We start from the raw sequence: 19,844 nt of genomic DNA, 5'->3' as shown, positions 1-19,844 counted from the left end.
AATACTCAAATAATATTTATACATACACAATATAAACATTATTTCAATTAATTCAAACGGATAACGATGATTTTCAGTATTCCAACGTTCGTTGTTTTAAATAGTTAGGAAAAAATGAACGAGTTAGGAGGATTTAAAAAAAGACATCTACATATGTATATTAATAATATTAATTTTATATTATAATATATATTAACTATTACAATGATAAACTGTAATTATCATATCGGTCAATAATACAATCATTACCGCTATGCATGATAGTACTTCATAAGGTTCTTAATTTTGCATTCACTTTATTTTCGTTTACATATAATGTCTTATGTCGCTCTCAATAATCTCTGTATCAACATTTTTAGCATGTATAATTTAATTTTTTTCTCAAATTTATCATGATTTCTAATATATTTTTCTCTTCAATTGATTGACGTGCAAATATGCAAAGAGAAAAATGAAACACAATCCAAGTGCCTTTGATTGTTTCTTCGAATAATTTTCTCCATATCTAGAAAACTAATAAGCATAACAAGCATGAAAAAATCATAAAATATTTTAAATCATTTTATAAAATCAATATTGAACAATAATTCATAAAATTCATTTTGTATTGTACAATTTTACTGTTGTCACAGAATTCTCAAAAGAAAATTCTTAATTTGATTAAAAGAAAATAATAGTAGCATTCTCACAACACAAATACCTCAATCAATAGCAGATCACGATACAAAACAAAAGGCACTCGCCGTAGATAGAACTTTCTTAAAGGGAGGAAAAGGATGAATCCAACCCACGTACGTAGTAAATTATTTACTTCATTTTTTCTCTGTACAAAGAATGCTTAAGACGTTACATCGTACATCCGCACTTAGTTCGTCCTTAAATCGTTAATTTAATATCAATGATATCGATAAAAGCTAAACGACAGAACAATAAAAAATAAAATATATAGTCAATTTACGAACAGCGACAAGTCACATTATTTTCATTTTTCAGCATTTACAACATCGTCTTGATTTTTTGTTTTATTTATTTAAAAATCGCTGTATTCTTTGACTGCCTCTTTGCTTAATTACTGCTTGGTTCTCCTCTTCTACGCATCTTCCTATTAATCGAAATTACGAAAGAGGAGGAGCAAAGTGATAAAAGACAATGGACAATAGCAGAGTTTAAAGATAAAACGCATTAAAAGCATTTTCACGGTTTCAGTTTGCAAGCACAAGCATTCAAAGCCAAATTGATCGAATTATACTAACATTACTACGACCGTTACTCTTCCAACACACATAGCGCTGTTACATGTTTTTTCCTTCTTTTTTCATATAATATTTATCGTATAATTGATTTTTTATTTGCGTGTATTTCAATCGATCGTTTCGTCATCTCTAGCGCTGCCGGTCGCAACGCGCTAAAAATATTGTGGCTAGATCAGCCCTTAACGTTCGTTCTGTGTTTATCTCGATTGTTTCCTAGGCCGCTTATGAAAATAGAGTAGTAGAAGAAAAAAGGCGTAAGCTGTATCGTATTCTTGTCTAGGTTCAACATTTTTAAAAAACTCACGAAAAGTCGGCCTTCATTAGTTCTGTTACTATTACGTATTTTCTACGGCGCATTCTACGGCATTTTTCCTTACAAATTCAATTTTATATCAAACAAAGATTAGTAAGTCGTATTAAACATAAGTCCCTTTTTAGCATTTATATATGAATGAAGTAGCGATTTTTAATAATAGACAATAGTAACGAAATCGCTAATTCGCAGTAATTGTAAAATGGCAGTCTTGAGTTCCAGAAAAATGCTGTATCGCACGCCGCCATTTTTCTTGCATCTCTAGAGTTAATTTCTTCATCTTCAAGCTTTACACATTTATCGCTTTGCTTGAGGAGTTGCATTTGTTTATTTTTCTTTCACTTGAAATGAGCTTTTTTTCTTATTGGCAGTGGCTGAAAAATGATAATTTCCATTAGATCCAAATCGATATAATCATGCACATTAAAATTTATGAGCTCATTCTTGAAAAAGTATTATTCTCCAATTCAATAAAAACTATGAAATTTTCAATTCATTTTCCAAAATGTTTTCAAACAAACTTAAAAATATCATAAAAACTACGTAATTGCAAATAAAATAGCGCAGCAAATGCTCTATTCTAAATTTCAAAATTTTACTTTGTATGATCTAATTGCAGTACTAATTAATTGAGTGAATCGATTTTTTGATTTGAAGTTATAAGCTGTTCGATTCACTCATACTATTGAATATCAAAAAGAATATTTATGAAATACTTTTTAATTGAGAGTCTTTTCAAGAGCTCATGTCCTGCTTCAGTGTCCGATACCAAAGAGTAAGTCCATTTAGAAACTTGATGAAAATACGCACCTGAGCATCAACTACCTACGCCTCGACTGACTTCTTCTTTTCTTTTTTCTTTTTCAGGAAGGATGGAGTCCGCAGGCCTTTCTTTTTCTTCTTTTCTTTTTTAGGTGACTCCTCACTAACGCTTACGTCCTGCGACATGGAACCACCCTTAACATGGAAGGTCCCAACCGTAACCATAAACCTCTTTTCATGCACATGCTTGCGTTTATTTATATTTTTTGAAGAAAGCCAATAAATTTGATATTGCACTCGGTTGCAAATTAATTCGTTCATTATCAAACATATCTTTATAACTAGATAATCAAAAAGAAGTCTAATCATAACATTTTAGTTGTAATGTTTTACAACACAATACTAACTCTGTAATATTATTAACGACAATATTCACCTTTATTGACTTGCGTCCGTAGTTAGAATAATATTGAAAATTGTTACATGCAGCGAATTAGCAGGTAAGCTCAAGTTCAAGTAGAAAAATTCTAGTAACGACCATTCTATCGAATGGATTATTAGAATTTCACAATATATTGAAAATTACTTGTTAATTTAAGTTATTTATTATATGTTGAACGGAGAATCTGCGTTACTTGTATAGTTGAATATTATTTTTATAGTAGAGATTCCAACATAAAACTTGAAAAAAAAAAAAGATAAACTATACTAAATATTCGAATATAAAATGATTCAAACACTAGATAGCATAATCTTATAAGTATATAATGTAATCATGGTTTGTTAACTGAAAAAATGTACTATTAAATATTTAATATTTTATAGTGTAAGTGTGCACATCTGTTTTTCTTTTATCGAAAGATTCAAGCCAAAGAAATGCGGTATCTTATTAATAAGGACGCATTTTATTCTATAGAACAGTCGGTATAAATATTCAAATAATTGAAGTAATCCACGTGAAAACCGAAATTGAAAGTTTATTAATAAGATAAAACATCATTAACAAACTATATAACCAGAAATATTGATATATGTGTACGAAAATATTGATAGCAGAAATTTAGTATAGCTTTTCTTTTTAGCAATTCGAAACTTGAAAAAATATATCCGTAATATACCTCTTTGCTACTATGCGAGAACGTGCTGTGGTGCGCATCCGAATGGTCGCCGTTGATGGTATTCTCTCCTGAAAAATATATTTTTAATTAGAATTATTTCTTTCACGACAAAAGGTTGAATTAACAATGTTGGTATGCTATGTCTTGATTTGAAGGTATTATGGATGTTAAGTAGCAATATAGCTTACCTTATATATGAGATATAACGAGTTCTTTTTTTATAGAAGAAAAGTGAATGCATTATGAAACGTTGCATGCTTTGAGGAAGACCAAACACCAAAAATTATTCTATTAGTAAGAAAAGTTCTTGATTTTATGTATGTATTTTAGTTAAAAATTATAGTTTCAATATCAAATTTAGAATGTAATAATTTTTATGACTAAAAATTTCTTTAGTTCATAGAAATCAAGAATTTTTCTTATGTGTGAAAATAGCGTGCAAAAAGTTAATAGTGTTTGAAAACAAAAATGGTTTAAATTAAATGAAAAGATGATGTAACAATGATAGCCTTAATTATTTGAAAGTCAAAATCTCATTTGAAAATTGTTTATTGAATAAAATAAATCAAAAGTTATATAGGTGTATTATACGAACTAAGTTGACTTCTCAAATGGTACAATAAATAAACTCTTTAATATACTTTTTCTTTAATCGTTTATTGTATGATAAGTGATACCATAATCTGTTGTAAATGGAAAAGTGTATTTCTCTAATTCTTACGTAATATTTATTAAACCTCTAATTTTCTTTTAAATTAAGATATTGAAATTTTTAGAAATAACCTTTGGTTCTTATAAACTAATGCTAAATAAGAAAATCTCTAGTTATTGTTTCCGATTTTATCACAATTTCAATCTATATTTATTAATATCTAAATAATATTTTTGCGATCACAGTTATCGGAATGTAATACGTATTGCTTGTATATTTTAATCAAATTAAATTTCTGCAATCCTGCTGCAGAGTACTTGTAATTCTTCTTCGTTAGGTCTAGCTCAACTTATGAATTGACTGAAGATTCATATTATGAAGGCGGAGCATTTGGCAAATCAGCAGTTACATAAATGTCACTTGAATCGTTGCTACTGTCAGAACAAGCCCTTTCCAATTTTATGAACTCATTTGTGTCGTAAGAGTAAGTCATATATTCCAATACAACTTCTTCTTTATTAATATCGATCGAACTAGTGCTAGAAATGTCAACAACATTTTTCGTTATATTACCATTGCAAGTTTCAAAAATATTAAACTCAGAACTATACATAATGGCTGTCGCAGAAACATTGTTATTCACCGATACCTCAGCGCTGTACGTTTTCTCACAACCACTATTGTCTTTATTCGACACGTTACTCGTCGAATCAGTGATCTCTGCCTCGTTATCAGCGTTTATAGACGCCGAATTCAAGCAAGAATGGAATTCTGTCGTTCTTGAATCATTTGACTCTTCTAAATCATCATCATATGATAAATTTAGATCTGGCTCTTGAATTATTAGAGGCAGACTTTCAAATGACTTTGTAACATTAAATGTTTCTGTTAAGATATTAGTTGATTTAGTGTTTAAAACATATTCTAATTCGGGTTCCTCAGATATCGTGGATAAACGCTCGCTGTTTGTATTTGTAAGATATTCGAATGTATCTCCCTCTTTATAACAAGAGGAGCATTCATCGACTTTTTCGAATTGATGATGGGAATCTATTCTATTATCAATCTCATCATCATCTTCTTCAATAAAAGACGTTGATTGTTCTTCAATAACAGACATTGATTGATTTTCAATACCAGCTATCATAGCTATCGCATCATTTTGAATGAGTTGGCGTAACTCATCAATTTTTTCTTCAGAATCTTGATCTAAATTTTTATTTGAAATTTCCGCAAGGCGCTCTAAAGCATAAACTTCATCTGATTTTATTTCGCTATTGTGCCACATGGCATCAATTTTTTCGGGACTATTTATAAAGTCTTCTTCGAATTCACTCGCACTTGCATCCAAGTCGAAATTGTCATTTATGTAATCAGAATGAATCTGCCCGCATTCATCAAAACATTCAATTATGCAAAAACTTACTTCTTTCGAATGAACCTTTACTGTTTCTCCGCTATCAGATTGATTAATGGTCAGAGATTCAGGAGAATCTGAAGAAAATTGTGTGTACAGTTGGTCATTAGACGATTGACTGTTTTTTAATATACTGGTTTGTTTTTCTTTGCTATTATCTGATTTGGTATCATTATCAGTTGATTCCGAAGTGATTTCTTGCTCAGCAAAATTTTGAGATTCCGTCGAAGGAGAAGAGGTCGATGATGATACATTATCTGAGCTTTGCTGACTTTTACAATCAGTCGTAACATTGTGTTGAACGCGTTCGTGAATTTCAGGGTCTTTATCTGGTAAAGATTGTTCTTCAGAAGAGCTGTTGTTTCTGGTTCTAATTGGTGTTGAACACTTCAAGCTTTTTTCGTCTGTCACATCGTAATCATCTTTAAGACTTTTTAGTTCAATATTCATTGACTCTTTAACTTTTTTATCAGTTACGGTTTTCTTAAACTTTGAATCAAATTTACCTAAACTATGCTTATCTACTACATGATGGATGAATTCATGAATGACATAGAGGTTTTCGTCTAAATTCTCTACCGTGCTCAAATCTTCATTACTTTTACTAACCTTGGCAGTTGACGTAGTCGAAGTTTCGTTGTAAGACAAATTATTAACAAGATCTTTCGCTAAATTTCTGGTAAAATTTATAGATGAAATCTTTTCTTTTATAAATCGGTTTAGTTCTTCCTTATTAGAGTAGCGACTACTCGAATCACGTGTCAAATTTAAGCATTCAATATCAAATATGATTTCATCCACAAAATTAGCAGCGCTTATATGTATTTCCGCGTCATTTAATTCTTGAATGATTTGATCAACCGACGTGCTCATATCCCTATGAAAGGTCTCATCATTAGATTTTTGTAAATCTTGATACGTAGACTTCGATAACTCCCGTTGATCCAATCCTGGATACGAAATATTAGACAAAAATGAGTTTTTTGACAATTCACTTGTTTCATATGTGTTTTCTTTTTTTTTATCAGTAGAAGTAAGATTAATCCAATTAACGTCACCATTATTTTTCTCATTTTTGATATCCTCACGGTCTTCAATATCTTCTAAAAGATCCTCTGTTATGGTTGTGTCTTGACTGGAACAGCCTATATCATTTTGTGGTGTAATGCTATAGATGAGACTCATATTTTGAGAATCAAGGTTATACTTTAGTGAATTTTCAGTATCAGCTAGCATATCAACAAAAACTTTGGAAGTGGGTTTTATATTAGCATCAATACTACTAACTACTTCAGAAATACTATCATTCCGAGTAATTCTTTTCATTACCAATTCATCATCACTGAAAAAGCTACTTCTTGGAGTTGACACAGGACTAAAATCTCCACTACTTTTGTCAGTTTCTGAGAATGTAAAATCTAAATTTGATTTAAATTTTCTTAATTTACGAGGTCGTTCAATCTCATCATCATAACAGTTCGTGCTGTCACTAGTCCACGCATTACCATTACTGTCAGAACTTTCTCGATTTGAACTACGAAAAATATTGTCACATACTACATTAGTTTTTACTATTGCGTTAATATTTTCAAATGATTCCTTCGACAAATGATTATCCATGTCACTTTGATTTTCCAAAAATAATTTTAAATTAACATCCAATGGATTTTTCTCAAAAGTATCATCTTCTAGTGGTGTTGAATAACTATTAACTAAAGATTGCATTTTAGTATTGAATTCGAGTTCAAATGTTTCTACAGGACTTTGGTCTAATGTAATATTTTTTTGACTTTTACCAGTTGAGAATTCTAGTTCATTGCAATAATTCATTATAATATTTTTGTTTTGAATGTCTTGGTGATTAGAAACATTATGATGAGATTTCATTGTAGATTTATCCAGGGCGGCATCGTTCGAGTAATTACTAATATCAAACTGTAATTCATTCACATAATGATCTACGTATTTACCACTTACATCAAATTCATTTTTAAAATGTACACTATTGTTTACTGTGTATGCTTGATTATTTGTTGTAGTGTCATTATTTTGACTGTTAGGAGACATTACCTTTATTGTACTGTTGAATGATTTTTCTGAAGTGCTCAGAATAGACTCATTCTGAGATTTTATACTATTGTTATTTATTTTGCTCGTATCATTTATGAAAAAAGAACATGTCTTATCCGTGTTCACTTCTTCGTTGCTGTAGGAATTGGAAAATTGTAATTTATTGACATAATTATCAAAATCTCTATTGTCTTTCATGCTCTCAAAATTGTTACTCTGTTCTTTTTTATGCTGTAAGTTATCCCGTTGAAATGTATTCTTATTGGTTTGATTATCCCATAAAGTATTCAACTTCATGTTATAAAAATTAGTTGTTTTTTCAATATTATTTTCTGCCTTTTCTAGAATGTGCCCAGTAGTTTTACCATCTCTTTTATTAATATTATAAATCGTATGCTCTGTAGAAAAATACTCAACAGGTAAGCTAACTATTTCGGCAAAGTTAATGTCAGCTGTTTTGGTATATCTAATATTATTAATTTCAGTTTCCGTTTCTCTGTAATTTTGGCACTTTGTACTAGATTTCTTCTTGTTTTCGAAATTCTCAACTGGTAAATTTATATTATGTCTTCCAAATTTAACAGCAGCACTCTCACGTTTCTGATTGATGTCATTGTTTTCAGATGTAGAGTTAGACGTAATTGAAATGATATTCTCATAGTTTTCAAAGAAATCTTTTTTCAATTTTTGTTTGGCCTTAGAAAATTTCTGAACTTCAGTAATTAGAGGCTTCATAGGTCGAGGGAGCTCTTGAGCTCGTGCCGTCTCGAGCACGCAGTCGTCGTAGTTATCGGACCATCGCCAACAATCATCAATACTGTTAGTACTTCTGCTGCTAAGTCTCGACACTCCAGAAACTCCTGCAACCACAGACGCGGCAAACACAAACATGGCTAATGCATTAAATGAAATCGTTGTAAACAATCAATTAGACAAGACACAGCAGTAGAGCTCCCCGCACCCCTTGACGTTTTCGGACTTTCTCTTTTTCTTCTCATCTTTTTTCGAAGTTACTATTACGAGACCTCCGAATAGTTATACGACTTTCAAACGTCCTGATTATTACCTGACTAGATTTCCGTGAACTTATTTTAGATCGTAATATTTAAAATCAACAATATCAGTTAAAAAATACACTTTCTTATAAACCACTTACATTCATTTACACAATCTTATATGATATTGTTGTCATGCATACACTAATACATTTTCATTTTTGAAACAACAAACTTTTGAATAAATGAGATATTTTACTGAAAAACTATAAATGTAATTAACTGAAATATACTAATTTGAAAAATACTCCATAAAACCATATAAAACTAGTTTATACCTGATAGTGATGTGCTAAAGAAATAAATATTTTTTAAAGATATTGTTAATTTTTTTAAATAAAAAGAAAAGGTTTAAGTCAACTGAAAAAGAATGTTATTGAATGATTATTACTGAAAGGATCAGGAAGTTTGAGGTCGGGTTGTAAAAAAAAATTCGTAAACTCTTACTAAATCCATGCCATAAAGCTATTTCAAAGCATGTAAAACAGGCGAATGAAAAATAAAATATAATTGGTGATTAATAATCATAGAGGTGCGAGTGCCAACTAAAGATAATTGAATTTGAACAAAATCAAGCACATTGGGAGGAGTACTTTGAGCGTTAAAAAGCAAGTGGATAATCAAAGCAGCAATTAGCATTTGTATAGAAACAAATGCCGTTAGTATTACCTCGTCCATTGGCATTCCTTCTTGTCATCATCTCGGAGCGGCGTTGCTCATTGAGAAATTCAGCATTCACTGCCATACGAATCAAAGTTAAATTTATCAAATATTAGATGAAAATGACGCTTGATTCGGTTTCAAGTTCCTCTTTTTTTAACTAAATATATTTTATGTTTAAAGTTACTTTGATTTTAAGTTAGTATATTTATATAAGTACAATTTTTTCATTTGATTTTAAACCATAAAAGTAGATTAATTGAGAAATAAAACTGCTAATTGATGAAACAGTTATTGGATGTGTAATTATGATTAGCAACTTATTAATAGTATGAAAATAAATTAAATATGCTTATGCACATTTTATGAAGTAAAAAGCATATTTTTTAAAAAAAATATTGTAATATATTCCAAAATTTACCGAAATGTAAGGTTTATAGTAAAAAATTAAAGATGAATTCGGTATCGCGACTTTTACCTGTTTGGACATTCACTTTTTGTTGAGCTTTTAACGGCTCAGATTTTACGTCCTCCCGAAGTGCATTTGAGATTTCCATTACCGGAGAATTAATTGACCGTTCTGCGTCGAAAATGTTTGCATGCACATGCAAAAAATATCATGCATAATAGTTTGTAAGTTATAATTAACGCGTAAAGTCGCAAAATTAAAAATTGAAATGATGAAAAATAACAATAGAATACAATCGAAAAAAACCTTTGCAAACATCTCAAAATACATTTTTCAAAATGTAATGAAACTCACCATCACTAAGCACAACTTCTGGTTGACTTGGCGCAGGCACTTGTTTGGTTTCTATCCGTAATACTTTTGGTTCTATAAGAATAATAGATTTCAATAAGAATGTTTCAAAACAATCTAAATTGTTGAATAATAATAATAAATTACCATCTCGACTTTCTTCTTCCGTTTCAGATGTTACGGAAACTGGTGACTGAATAGGACTCTTGGCAGTGCTTGATTCGTGTGTGGCACGACTTATATTGAAAGATGAAAGCGCTTCAGATTCTGACTGCGATTCGTCATCTAAAGAAAAATATATTATTTAAATTATTTGTACATTGAAAATTGCAGTTGTGCACCTCTTGTAATCACAAAAAAATTTATATTTGAAAATCGATAAACATACAGATGTCTCCTTTCGTTTTACGTTCAATTTCTTTTTTGTATTGATCTAACTCTTGATCAGTAACAGCATCAAATGGATTTTTTGCGTATGGAGTTTTGTACACCATTGCGTTATGTTGAAATCCTCGTTGAATGATTCCTTTGCTAGCGGCTCCAACAAGCACAACCTGTTCTCCAGTACCACTTATTGTTGCATCCTGAAATCCATCATTTTCAAAATTAATTATGCAATTTTTATTAGTGAATATAAAGAAAAACGCGGAAAAATGTAGTGGTATATTTAGTACACTAAATATTAATTGTTTATAAAATAAAATAGAAACCAACCTGCATCTTCTTTGCTTCTTCCCATGTGACACCTTCAAGAATATGTGACTGTGGTCCAGCTGAAATCTTATCAGCTCTTCTATAGTCCTTAATCTGCAAAAATGAAAGTCTTATTTGTAAAAATTTATTGTTTAGTCATTTACAGAATAATAACTAATATTAACCTGTTGTTGAAGTTGCTTGAATTCTTTTGGATTGGTATTTTTCGGTACAAATTGTAGAGCGCCATCGATTTTAACTGGTGTGCTGCTGTGTGTTGGCGAGCCATCGGACACCCACTGCGCACAAAACCAGAACATTATAGATATTCTGACACCGCACGATGGATTTTAGCAAATAAATTTTTTCCATCGATTAAAAAAAACTCTTCGAGTACCAATGCAAAGGAAAATTAGCTCTATGGCCACTCTTACTAAACCGAGCTGTGTGCCTGCTAGTCTGAATCGTAACATGCGGAGTCATTTCAGTTTGTAGTATAAAACTTTCCACTATTTTTATCTAGTTTAGCGATGAATAAAGTTACTAGAATTACCAATTCACATCTGGTTTTGTGGATGCAGTGGATGTTTGATGCCGAGGCCATCAAAATTTCAGATGATGACCAACAGACACACATTCGTTTGAAGAGTTATATTTTAAAAAATATTCCATTTACTGTATAATATGAACTATCCTACTTGCCCACGTAGAGGACTATATAAGGGGTATACAAGTAGCTTCATCATCACGATTGAGCAGTATTTATTTTTATTGGAACATTAGCTACAATAGATATTACTTTTCACGTCTTACTTCTAGAAACAACATATATGAATAATAACAGTGACTATGCACAGGAACTAAGACTATGACATGATAATGATCGCTTTATTCGTTTGCGACACTGTTGAGTTGCACATTTAAAAAACAACAAAATTTCTTAACAAATAAGGCGACAAAATCGAAATATAAAAAAATGGAATGCATTGCTTGGAATGCTCGAAGAGTTTTTGCTTTGAGTAATACGAAAAGTCGGAACAAGCTCAAGGAGCATTGAAACGGCGAACAATGATTCTTCATATCGGTACTTTGATTGCATCACATAACGTATATATATATATTGATATATATAAATTGATCTTCATAAATTCATCGATAAATTCTATGTTAAAAGCGACACTAGTAAACGTGGTTAACGACTTTAAAAGCTTCATCCAGAATGCGTTATTTTTGCTTAAGATAAGTTTATATAAATTGAAGTATTATGAGGATCGATTAGAAAAAGTTAATCTTTCTTATCTTCGAAGGTTATAACTTCTACCTTAGTAATCTTCTTTGGGTCTGGAGTACCAGTCTCTAGAATTTCTACTTTCTGGTATACATTTGGTGAATTGAGCCAACGTGTTCTGTCGTTACCTTTGCGTCCACCTTTCCACAAGCTATAAACATTTTATAATATTAGTGAACTGTTATAAATGAATGAATAAATGATTTTCGTCAATTGAGTTTACCCTTGTTTGTATAACTCTTCTTCTTCAAGCAAATATCCAAGAGAAGAAACAGCTGGAGGTACTTCAACATCGTTCCTTGGCCTTGGAGGTTCACTCTTGACTAATGGATGTCTGTAGATGTAACCAGTACGGAAGCCCTGTGCACAAATATACACATTATTTCGAGATAAAAGAGAGAAACAATGTACTAATAGATTTTGTTTTAAAGCAGTGCAATTAAAACGAATACTCACTGCATTATCGAGCATGCGCATAAGAGCTTCGAATTCGGTGCCACCGATGCGCCAGCGCTTCTCGAGCTTCTCAGCGAGAGGCGAGGGTTCGGCGACGCTGCTGGTTTGTGGGACTGGTGCCTTTCGCGATGCCTCGTAGATGGCCTTCCTAGCCTCGTCGGTGATGAGGTTGAGATTGTCGACGCCGACGGGCATAAGCTTGAGTTGCGTCTCGCAGGCAAGCACCGTGTTATAGACGTTGAAGAAGGCCTCCTCGACGGTCTCACCACAGCAGAGGGCACCCCGATTGGTCAGCAGCATGACTTTGTTGATGGGTCCAAAATTGCGCGCAAGCTTCTCGCGCTCGTCGGAGTTGAGAGGTCCGGCGCTGATGTAGTGGTGCGCACTGACCTCTCCGATGACGATGCTCTCCTGGCCGAGGGGCAGAATGCCGCATTTGGTCGACGAGATGGCTGTGACGGATGGAGTGGCGATGTGCACGATACATTTGATGTCGGGTCTGGCGGCGTGGATGGTCGAATGCAGCTGGTATCCGGCGATTTGCACGCCAAAGTTGGTCGTGCCCTGTTCGACCACGCCGCCCTGCATATCAGCCTTGACGAGGCTCGAGGCCGTCACCTCGTGGTAGAGAAGACCATAGGGATTAACGAGGAAGTGCTCTTGGTCCTGATTCAAACGGGCAGTGATCATGCCTCCGACGCCCTGCGTCCAACCGTACAGATCGAGCAGCCGGAAGACCGCGGCGAGCTTGCAGCGCAGCAGCTTCTCGCCCTTTGCATAGCCCATGCTCTCTACACCTCGAATGTCGTTTATCGGCACCACACAATTCGAATCTGCAAAAGTAATAAAATACGTCAAGTACTCGTACGTCAAGTAGAAGGAGGCTAGGCTTACTTTTGAACACACTAGTATTGAAACGAGCGCCTTGATGACCCATCATTTCCGAAATTTGTTGCAACAGTCCAGACGGACCGGAACCATCCTTCATTTGGGTCTCTATGATACGTTCCAATTCTTCTCTGAACAAGCGAGAATTCATCATCATCTCTACTCTTTTTCTCCTTTCCATTTCTTTCATGTCCTGCAAAACAATCGACTCGATGAGAGTACCGTCCTTATTTTGGCAACTATATTGTTCTAAAATTAATTTTACGCTAACAATGAAACTCGATAGTTTCGGCTATTCGTTTTTGGCTGGTTCTCAAAACAAAAAACATCACAGCCATTTCAAGGTTAATTTATTAACACTTGTGTTTCGAGGTTAATTTTCACCGTAAATTTATATGCAGAAAGATATTGACAAAGCTTAATTTTATTTTGCTAAAATAAAAATGTATCGTAACTAATCAAAATGGCTTATGCCAAAGTGTATGGGTATGAATAGGTTATGTTTTTGTTGACATAGCGCTATATTAAAAATTGAATGTTTTCTACAGTTTAGATTGAAGATAAATATAATAAAATATTTACATAATTTTCGTTCAAATATTAAAAAAGCTGTTTTTTGAAACTTCGTGTTTGATTTGAGTTTAGTTTACAAAAATCTCCGAAAACACGAGAAGCTTAATGGTCAAAGTATTCAATGACAAACATTAAAAGTCATTCTTAGTCCAATTGCCTAAAGATGTTTATATTTACTCCGCAATTATTAGATGACTGCACGCACAATCGTGTATTTACTCATCAAAATATTCTTTGAAGACAATCGGGGTCGTCGGCTTCCAGCAACAAGTAGGAACTAGGGTCTACATATCTGTCTGAGGCAGGCATGCACGATAAGGTATAAGATATGTGTAAAAGTACACTTACGGCGTCAATATCTGCGGGCCTCATTTTGCTTCTCTCCTCTTCCGTAAGACCTTCGTCGAGAACGCCGTTTGTCTGCGGCGGCTCCGTCACCTCCTGTTGATGCTGCTGACTCGTGTCGGCCATTTTGTCGTCGTCGTCGTCGTCAACTAGTATCGTCTGCAAGAATAAAATAAACACTTTGTAGTTATTATCTTTTTGATTTGATCAACGTGATAAGGGCGTCGTTGTTAGCCTTATCTCGGCATGAACAGAGATAATGTTTTGTGCAAGTTTTACACCGATGTGCATTCGACTCGTTACAAATAAATTCTTATTTATTCCTAATTCCACGTGAATTATCAAGGCAATGTCGAGTTGGCTATATGAAATTCTCGAGTACTGTTATATCACAATGATTTCATATTTTTGAACCTATCTGTTGCAAGAATAAATTAAAGTTAAATATAGTCCATCACTTGAGTATCAAAATCACAATTTCTAAGACACGCAAACAATAGGTTGATAGTCGAAAACGATTATAAAGCTGGAAGACTCGAATAATAAATTCCAGCTCACTTAATTGTCACTTACCAAATCGACGCTGCTCGATATCGTCTTAATTAGTGCCCTATTTATTACGTTGGCGAACAGAGTGAAATGTAGCATAGCCATAATTGAATATTCTTGTAAACGCATTAACGAGAGTGAAGAATAGCAGTTAATAAAACAAATAGGGCGCAGCTTACATAATGCGGTAACGAGATCAATCAGAACATGAACTTTCACACGACAGAACGTAAAGAATGTAACATTAACGAAAATAAGTAATCAACATCGACGTGTGAAATGAAATAAAAACAGAAAAGAACGATTGAAAAAAAAAAATATCGAGCATTGCGCCTCGGCGCTCTCGCGCTTAAAGCAGCAGAGTTGCACGTGACGAAGCGCGAGCTTCCACGCATCTGGCAGCTGCGGAGGACGGCCGAGAAGAGGCCAACGGACACCTGGAGCACATTTCAGGCTGAATCAACTGGCACGATGCGGCTACGCGGCGGCAGAAGGCAAACTACGTGCGATGAGCAGCAGCACTCGACCGTGCGAGCTCTGCGACTGCAAAGCTTACGTAAAGGAGGCCCCGATTGATGTATGTGCCACACTTCCAGTGGCTCTTCGCCGCTCGCTCGCGAACCAACTTTACTTTTTCGCGCGCGCCTCGAACTTCTCGAGCGCCATTCTTTCTTCTATTTGTTTTTTTTTTTTTCTCATAGACGTTTTGTTACTTTTCGTCCCCCTCGATTGGTCTGGGGATCTCGACAAGCATGTTTATAGCTGCGTGGAAAATAGAACCGGCTCGTTTATTTTGTTTTCTTGTTTGTCCGTTGGAAACGTTTGACTGCCGGTTGCATAAGCTTCGATTGTGTCATTTGACCCACTGCTGGTTAGGCAGCAGACAAATAAAGAGCAAACTCTCGAGTCTCTAATCAATTTAAGCGGAGCCAGTGCGCGAAAAAAAAAAGAACGACACGTTACATCTGAATAACTGCTGCTTTGCGGCGCACGCTCTCTTTCTCTTTCAACCACCTTGAATATTCGTGCAGATGGGAAGCTTAAAACAAGGATTTGGACTCACAGTGAAAGACCAGGTTGATGTATTAGAGTATTGCTGGAAGCTTGAATACTTTTGAAACAACAAGCTTTCACGTTAACGCGGTAAAAAGGCAATGCATTAGCTTTTAGACACGAGCTTACAAAAAGGATTAGTGTATTTGTACGAAGGGCCAAAAGCATTGACAACTCTTATTTTGTGCGTAATGTCAACAAAATGAAAGGCTCGTTCACGATTCGTTCAACGTATCAACACAATGTTTCCCAAAGGATTTTTTGCAATGCCCATGCGTGTACGTTGTGCGTTACACGGTAACTTTTCTCTCTTTGCAATTGTCAAATTTGCATTTTAACAGGTTATAAGCACGACGCGATTGCCTGTTTCATTTCGAAAACATTCAGACGTATGTATTTCCAACAAGAACATCTCCACTCGATTGGCGATCGAGAATCCAATTTGTTTTGCTCTCGACGAAGCGATTTTTATCAATCGAGTGGAACGAGTTATGCGCGAAAGTCAACACGAATAGGAGCATCGGGATCTGTTTTTGTTGCTGCTGCAGTGGTAGAGTGCCGGCGTTTCCGGCGGAGGTCGATTGTGCCGTTGCACTTGAACCTTTCCTTTCGTCGCTTCCTCTCGTTTCGTCAAACGTAACGGACGCCCGCTCTGGTTTATACTGTCTTTACCTATACTTATACTGGCTTATACTCATACTGTCGATCTTTTCGGAACGTGACGACATTCACGATGAAGTTCATAGTAACGAAGTTGCCTTATCCGGCACAATTGAAAGTTCGCACCAATAGCGGGGGGGGGGGGGGGGGGTCCGGAAGGGGTCAGTGTGTGAAGACTAGGAACGCTAGAGCGCGCGAGCACAAGAAATTTCACGATGGCCGTTGCGCAAACGACGGCGAAAGGACGAGTCGCAACGCCATCGTTAAATCTCGCAGGCAATTGCAGCGCGTGCTCGCGTGCATCCCGCGCATTTAAGCGTGTAAACAACTCTCGCGATTCTCGCGGGCAAGCTAAAGAAGTTTTGCCGCTCTACGAGATATAGAGGTGGTAACCTACGTAGGCGTGGCATCTCTCTCTCTCTCTCTTTGCGGTTTATTATTAGCCCAGACGGATAATTTTCCGCGTAGTTCTCTGCTTGCTCTCACTCGCGTAGCAGCCGCATCATCTCTTTCGTTTTCCTTATATACTCGAGGACGCTGATGTCACCGTAGATAATGTCGAGTTTAATGCTGGCTCAATTTCCACATACACACATGCGGTCGTTGCAGCATTGAGAACGAACTGATGGTACAAACTTGCTCGTAGAACAGTGGCTGCTTTCTTGGCTGCGCGCTTATACGGGAGAGAGTTTACGTTCATTGAGATTTCGATTTATTTATCGTAACGACTCTTTGCCGCCGCTGCGTGCCTTTTATCTGTGTATGCACAGGTTTATTATGCATCACTTAAGCTCGGATCGAATAATCATCGTAGAGTTGATTGGCTTCGTTTGTATTTTTTTTTTTAGACTCGATAACTTCACTAAACGTGCATCTCAGTTATTTATGTATTGGAGAAAGAAAAAAGCTTGCTTTGTCTCGTTTACTATACAGTTATAATCAGCCTGATAGACGGAAGATGTCTGGAAACGGGTCACCTGATTATCAATGCGAGCGTGTGAATGTGTCCCATCAATCATCTGTGAAAACAAGAGCACTTTGTTGATATGAGCGTCAAATATACATTACTCTATTCATTCAATATAAGCCTGAATCAAACAATATTTTACGTCACGATTGAATTATCGCCTATACAATATAGCGTATAGCCTTTGTACTATGTATAACTGAATCAAGCAGTCATATAATATATAAAAATGGGTTCATCCGTGGACACGCATTCAATTCGCAATACAATACCGTGGTTCAACATTGTAAGCTTCGATTTGCCTCAGTGTAAGTGGCAAAATAATTAAAGAGAAATTTACAAAAATAACTTCATTAGCACTCAAAATTTTAATTGATAATATCAACGGACGCTATTGATTTTGCTCTTTTAACACTAGAATTTTTCAAAAATCACACGATAAATCACATCCATATCTTGTTTAGTTATCGCATTTGTTTATTCAGATAAGATGATACGGTTTTTTTCAATAACATAAATTAGAACAAGGCATTAACACTTGCCATAATTTTTTTTCATGAACGTTTTGAGGTACCAACTAGTATACACCGTGATTTAATCGACAGTTTTTGAATATTAGTTCATTAAAATGATCTTTCAAAAAAATGTTTCGATTTTAGTATTGATAACTACTGGAAAATTTCCGCGAGATGTTGTAATGAAAAATTTTTCATGTATAGCGCTAGATAAAAAATTTTTTTAACGTTTACTTTAAATTTTAATAATTTTATTCAGAGTTACGCAATCCCAAACTTAACGAGCTGTACAAGCACCTATTTAACGAAAAGAGAATTCCATTCTAAACATAAGAACTTTTCATGTAATGTAAAAAAAATTAGTTAGGCTTGTAATTATTTTGTTCGATCATTAAGAGAAACGTAATTTTCTAAGAGCATACATCAACACGGCAACTTTATTTATGTGCATGTTTATCGTTTGTATAATATTTTACGAGTGAAATAAAGAAATGTGTCAAAAAAGACAATTTGTTTTTCATTTTTTAATTTTAAACATTTATTGTGCAAAACGCACGAGGAACTTCGAGGTGGTAAATATAGTACTATAATTACTATGGTGATAATTGTGAGCTCCCTGCTCCTATTTGCCGCTCCAATAGTAATTCTATTGGACTACATGATATCCGAGAGCGACGAGTTAGAACGAAAAGACAATACAACAAGAGTGTAAAGGAGCTACACTGCACAGGGTCGAGCGTCCGCGAGTTTAGCGACCCCGAGGAGTAGTCAGCAGCAGTAGCAGCAGCAGCAACAGCAGCAGCAGCAGCTATCGGTGTGGCTTCGTTTGAATGTGGTACAAAAGTTCTGTTTCACTTTCTTTCGCCTTGATTTGAGACTTTCTGCCAGCTGCAGCGTGCGCAAGAACAGACCCACGGAGCTTCTATTTGAGTCGTGTTAATTTGATAATTTTGCGCGCCACTTATGAGCACACTCGATTTCGCCTAATTGCGTTTTTCGCTGAATCTCGATGAATTTCGCCGAGCTTGGTCTAGATCAAAATAATTTTGGTTTTAAATGAAGCACCGGTGTCGGTCGGTAAATCGCTCAACTACTACGAAATTCGATATATTATTTGGAATTAATTATTTGTCGAGCGACCGGCGTATATCACATAAAATTCTTCGAAATGATTGGTTCTCGAGTCATACGCAAAGATCGCAGCATTGGCCACGAATTATTCGGAATTATTCGATTCAAGCAGGCGTTCGTCTACAGCACTGTTGCAGGCGCGATCTCTCGCCTCATCGACCGTAGTGTCGGCGGCAAAAGCACCGGAATCGTGCTCGTCGACTGCACTTTTCCGGTTTCTCCGCGGGGAACAAGCAGCGAACAGCAGGAGGACAGAGGCACCTGTGTACGGAGAGACAGACGCCGCACTCTCGTATTATACCGCAAGGTCACGCTTGAAAAATGCCCCGCGCGCTCGCCGACAATGGCACTCAATTCACTTCCGTTGTCATACTTTTCTCTCTTCTTTTTTTTTCTAATTACACGCAACCGTGCCAACCTTGCAACGTGATTTAATCACGATCAGTTCTCTTCCTATTTTTCACAGCTCATATTTTTCCCCCCGTGCATATTTGCTTGCTTACAATTGTAGCGCTCAGTTGGTTTATCAGAGCGAACTCCCGGAATGATTTGCGCGAAAGTGTAGCGAAGCATCGAAACCACTGTATAGGCTAAAAGAGAGCTACTCGCAGCTTTACAATGGTAGCGGCAGAGGCGGCGTCGCGAGCATGCGTACGTGGCATTAAT

The 19,844-nt window shown here is 35.3% G+C and overlaps 1 protein-coding gene across 6 annotated transcripts; it reads right to left on the bottom strand.

The window, feature by feature from the left end:
• Window positions 1-213: 213 nt before the first annotated feature.
• Window positions 214-15,457, bottom strand: LOC131667441 (protein hu-li tai shao). Of its 6 annotated transcripts, none has more exons than XM_058940849.1 (16): window positions 14,877-15,456; window positions 14,307-14,462; window positions 13,392-13,578; window positions 12,498-13,330; window positions 12,265-12,401; window positions 12,075-12,192; window positions 10,939-11,052; window positions 10,775-10,867; window positions 10,449-10,644; window positions 10,208-10,345; window positions 10,064-10,135; window positions 6,574-8,445; window positions 6,125-6,465; window positions 3,447-3,514; window positions 2,377-2,523; window positions 214-1,940 (listed from the first exon to the last, which is right to left on the bottom strand). In XM_058940849.1, the coding sequence occupies exons 1-15, from the start codon at window positions 14,979-14,981 to the stop codon at window positions 2,499-2,501; spliced, it is 4,455 nt and encodes a 1,484-aa protein (XP_058796832.1). In that variant the 5' UTR covers window positions 14,982-15,456; the 3' UTR covers window positions 214-1,940; window positions 2,377-2,498. The 6 variants fall into 6 exon arrangements, with proteins under 6 accessions (XP_058796832.1, XP_058796834.1, XP_058796833.1 ...); XM_058940851.1 differs by lacking the exons at window positions 6,125-6,465; window positions 6,574-8,445 and adding exons at window positions 9,310-9,378; window positions 9,779-9,880 and having other exon boundaries at window positions 2,377-2,505; window positions 14,877-15,360; XM_058940850.1 differs by lacking the exons at window positions 6,125-6,465; window positions 6,574-8,445 and adding exons at window positions 9,310-9,378; window positions 9,779-9,880 and having other exon boundaries at window positions 14,877-15,359.
• Between the last annotated feature and the right edge of the window lie 4,387 nt (window positions 15,458-19,844).

The sequence above is a fragment of the Phymastichus coffea genome, unplaced genomic scaffold (genome assembly GCF_024137745.1).
Source record: "Phymastichus coffea isolate CEN01 unplaced genomic scaffold, Cenicafe_Pcof_1.1 PCOF00066, whole genome shotgun sequence".
Taxonomy (NCBI): domain Eukaryota; kingdom Metazoa; phylum Arthropoda; class Insecta; order Hymenoptera; family Eulophidae; genus Phymastichus; species Phymastichus coffea.
The sequence above is the reverse complement of the archived record's forward strand: the minus strand, read 5'-3'. Positions and strand labels throughout refer to the sequence as shown.

Excerpts from the sequence above, each read along its gene's own strand:
- LOC131667441 (XM_058940847.1), bottom strand. The coding sequence starts at position 14,981 with ATGCGTTTACAAGAATATTCAATTATGGCTATGCTACATTTCACTCTG. Across the intron at positions 11,053-12,074 it reads ACCCAAAGAAGATTACTAAG|TGGGTGTCCGATGGCTCGCC; the intron begins GTAGAAGTTATA and ends TTTTGTGCGCAG. Across the intron at positions 10,136-10,207 it reads GGAAGAAGAAAGTCGAGATG|AACCAAAAGTATTACGGATA; the intron begins GTAATTTATTAT and ends TTATTCTTATAG.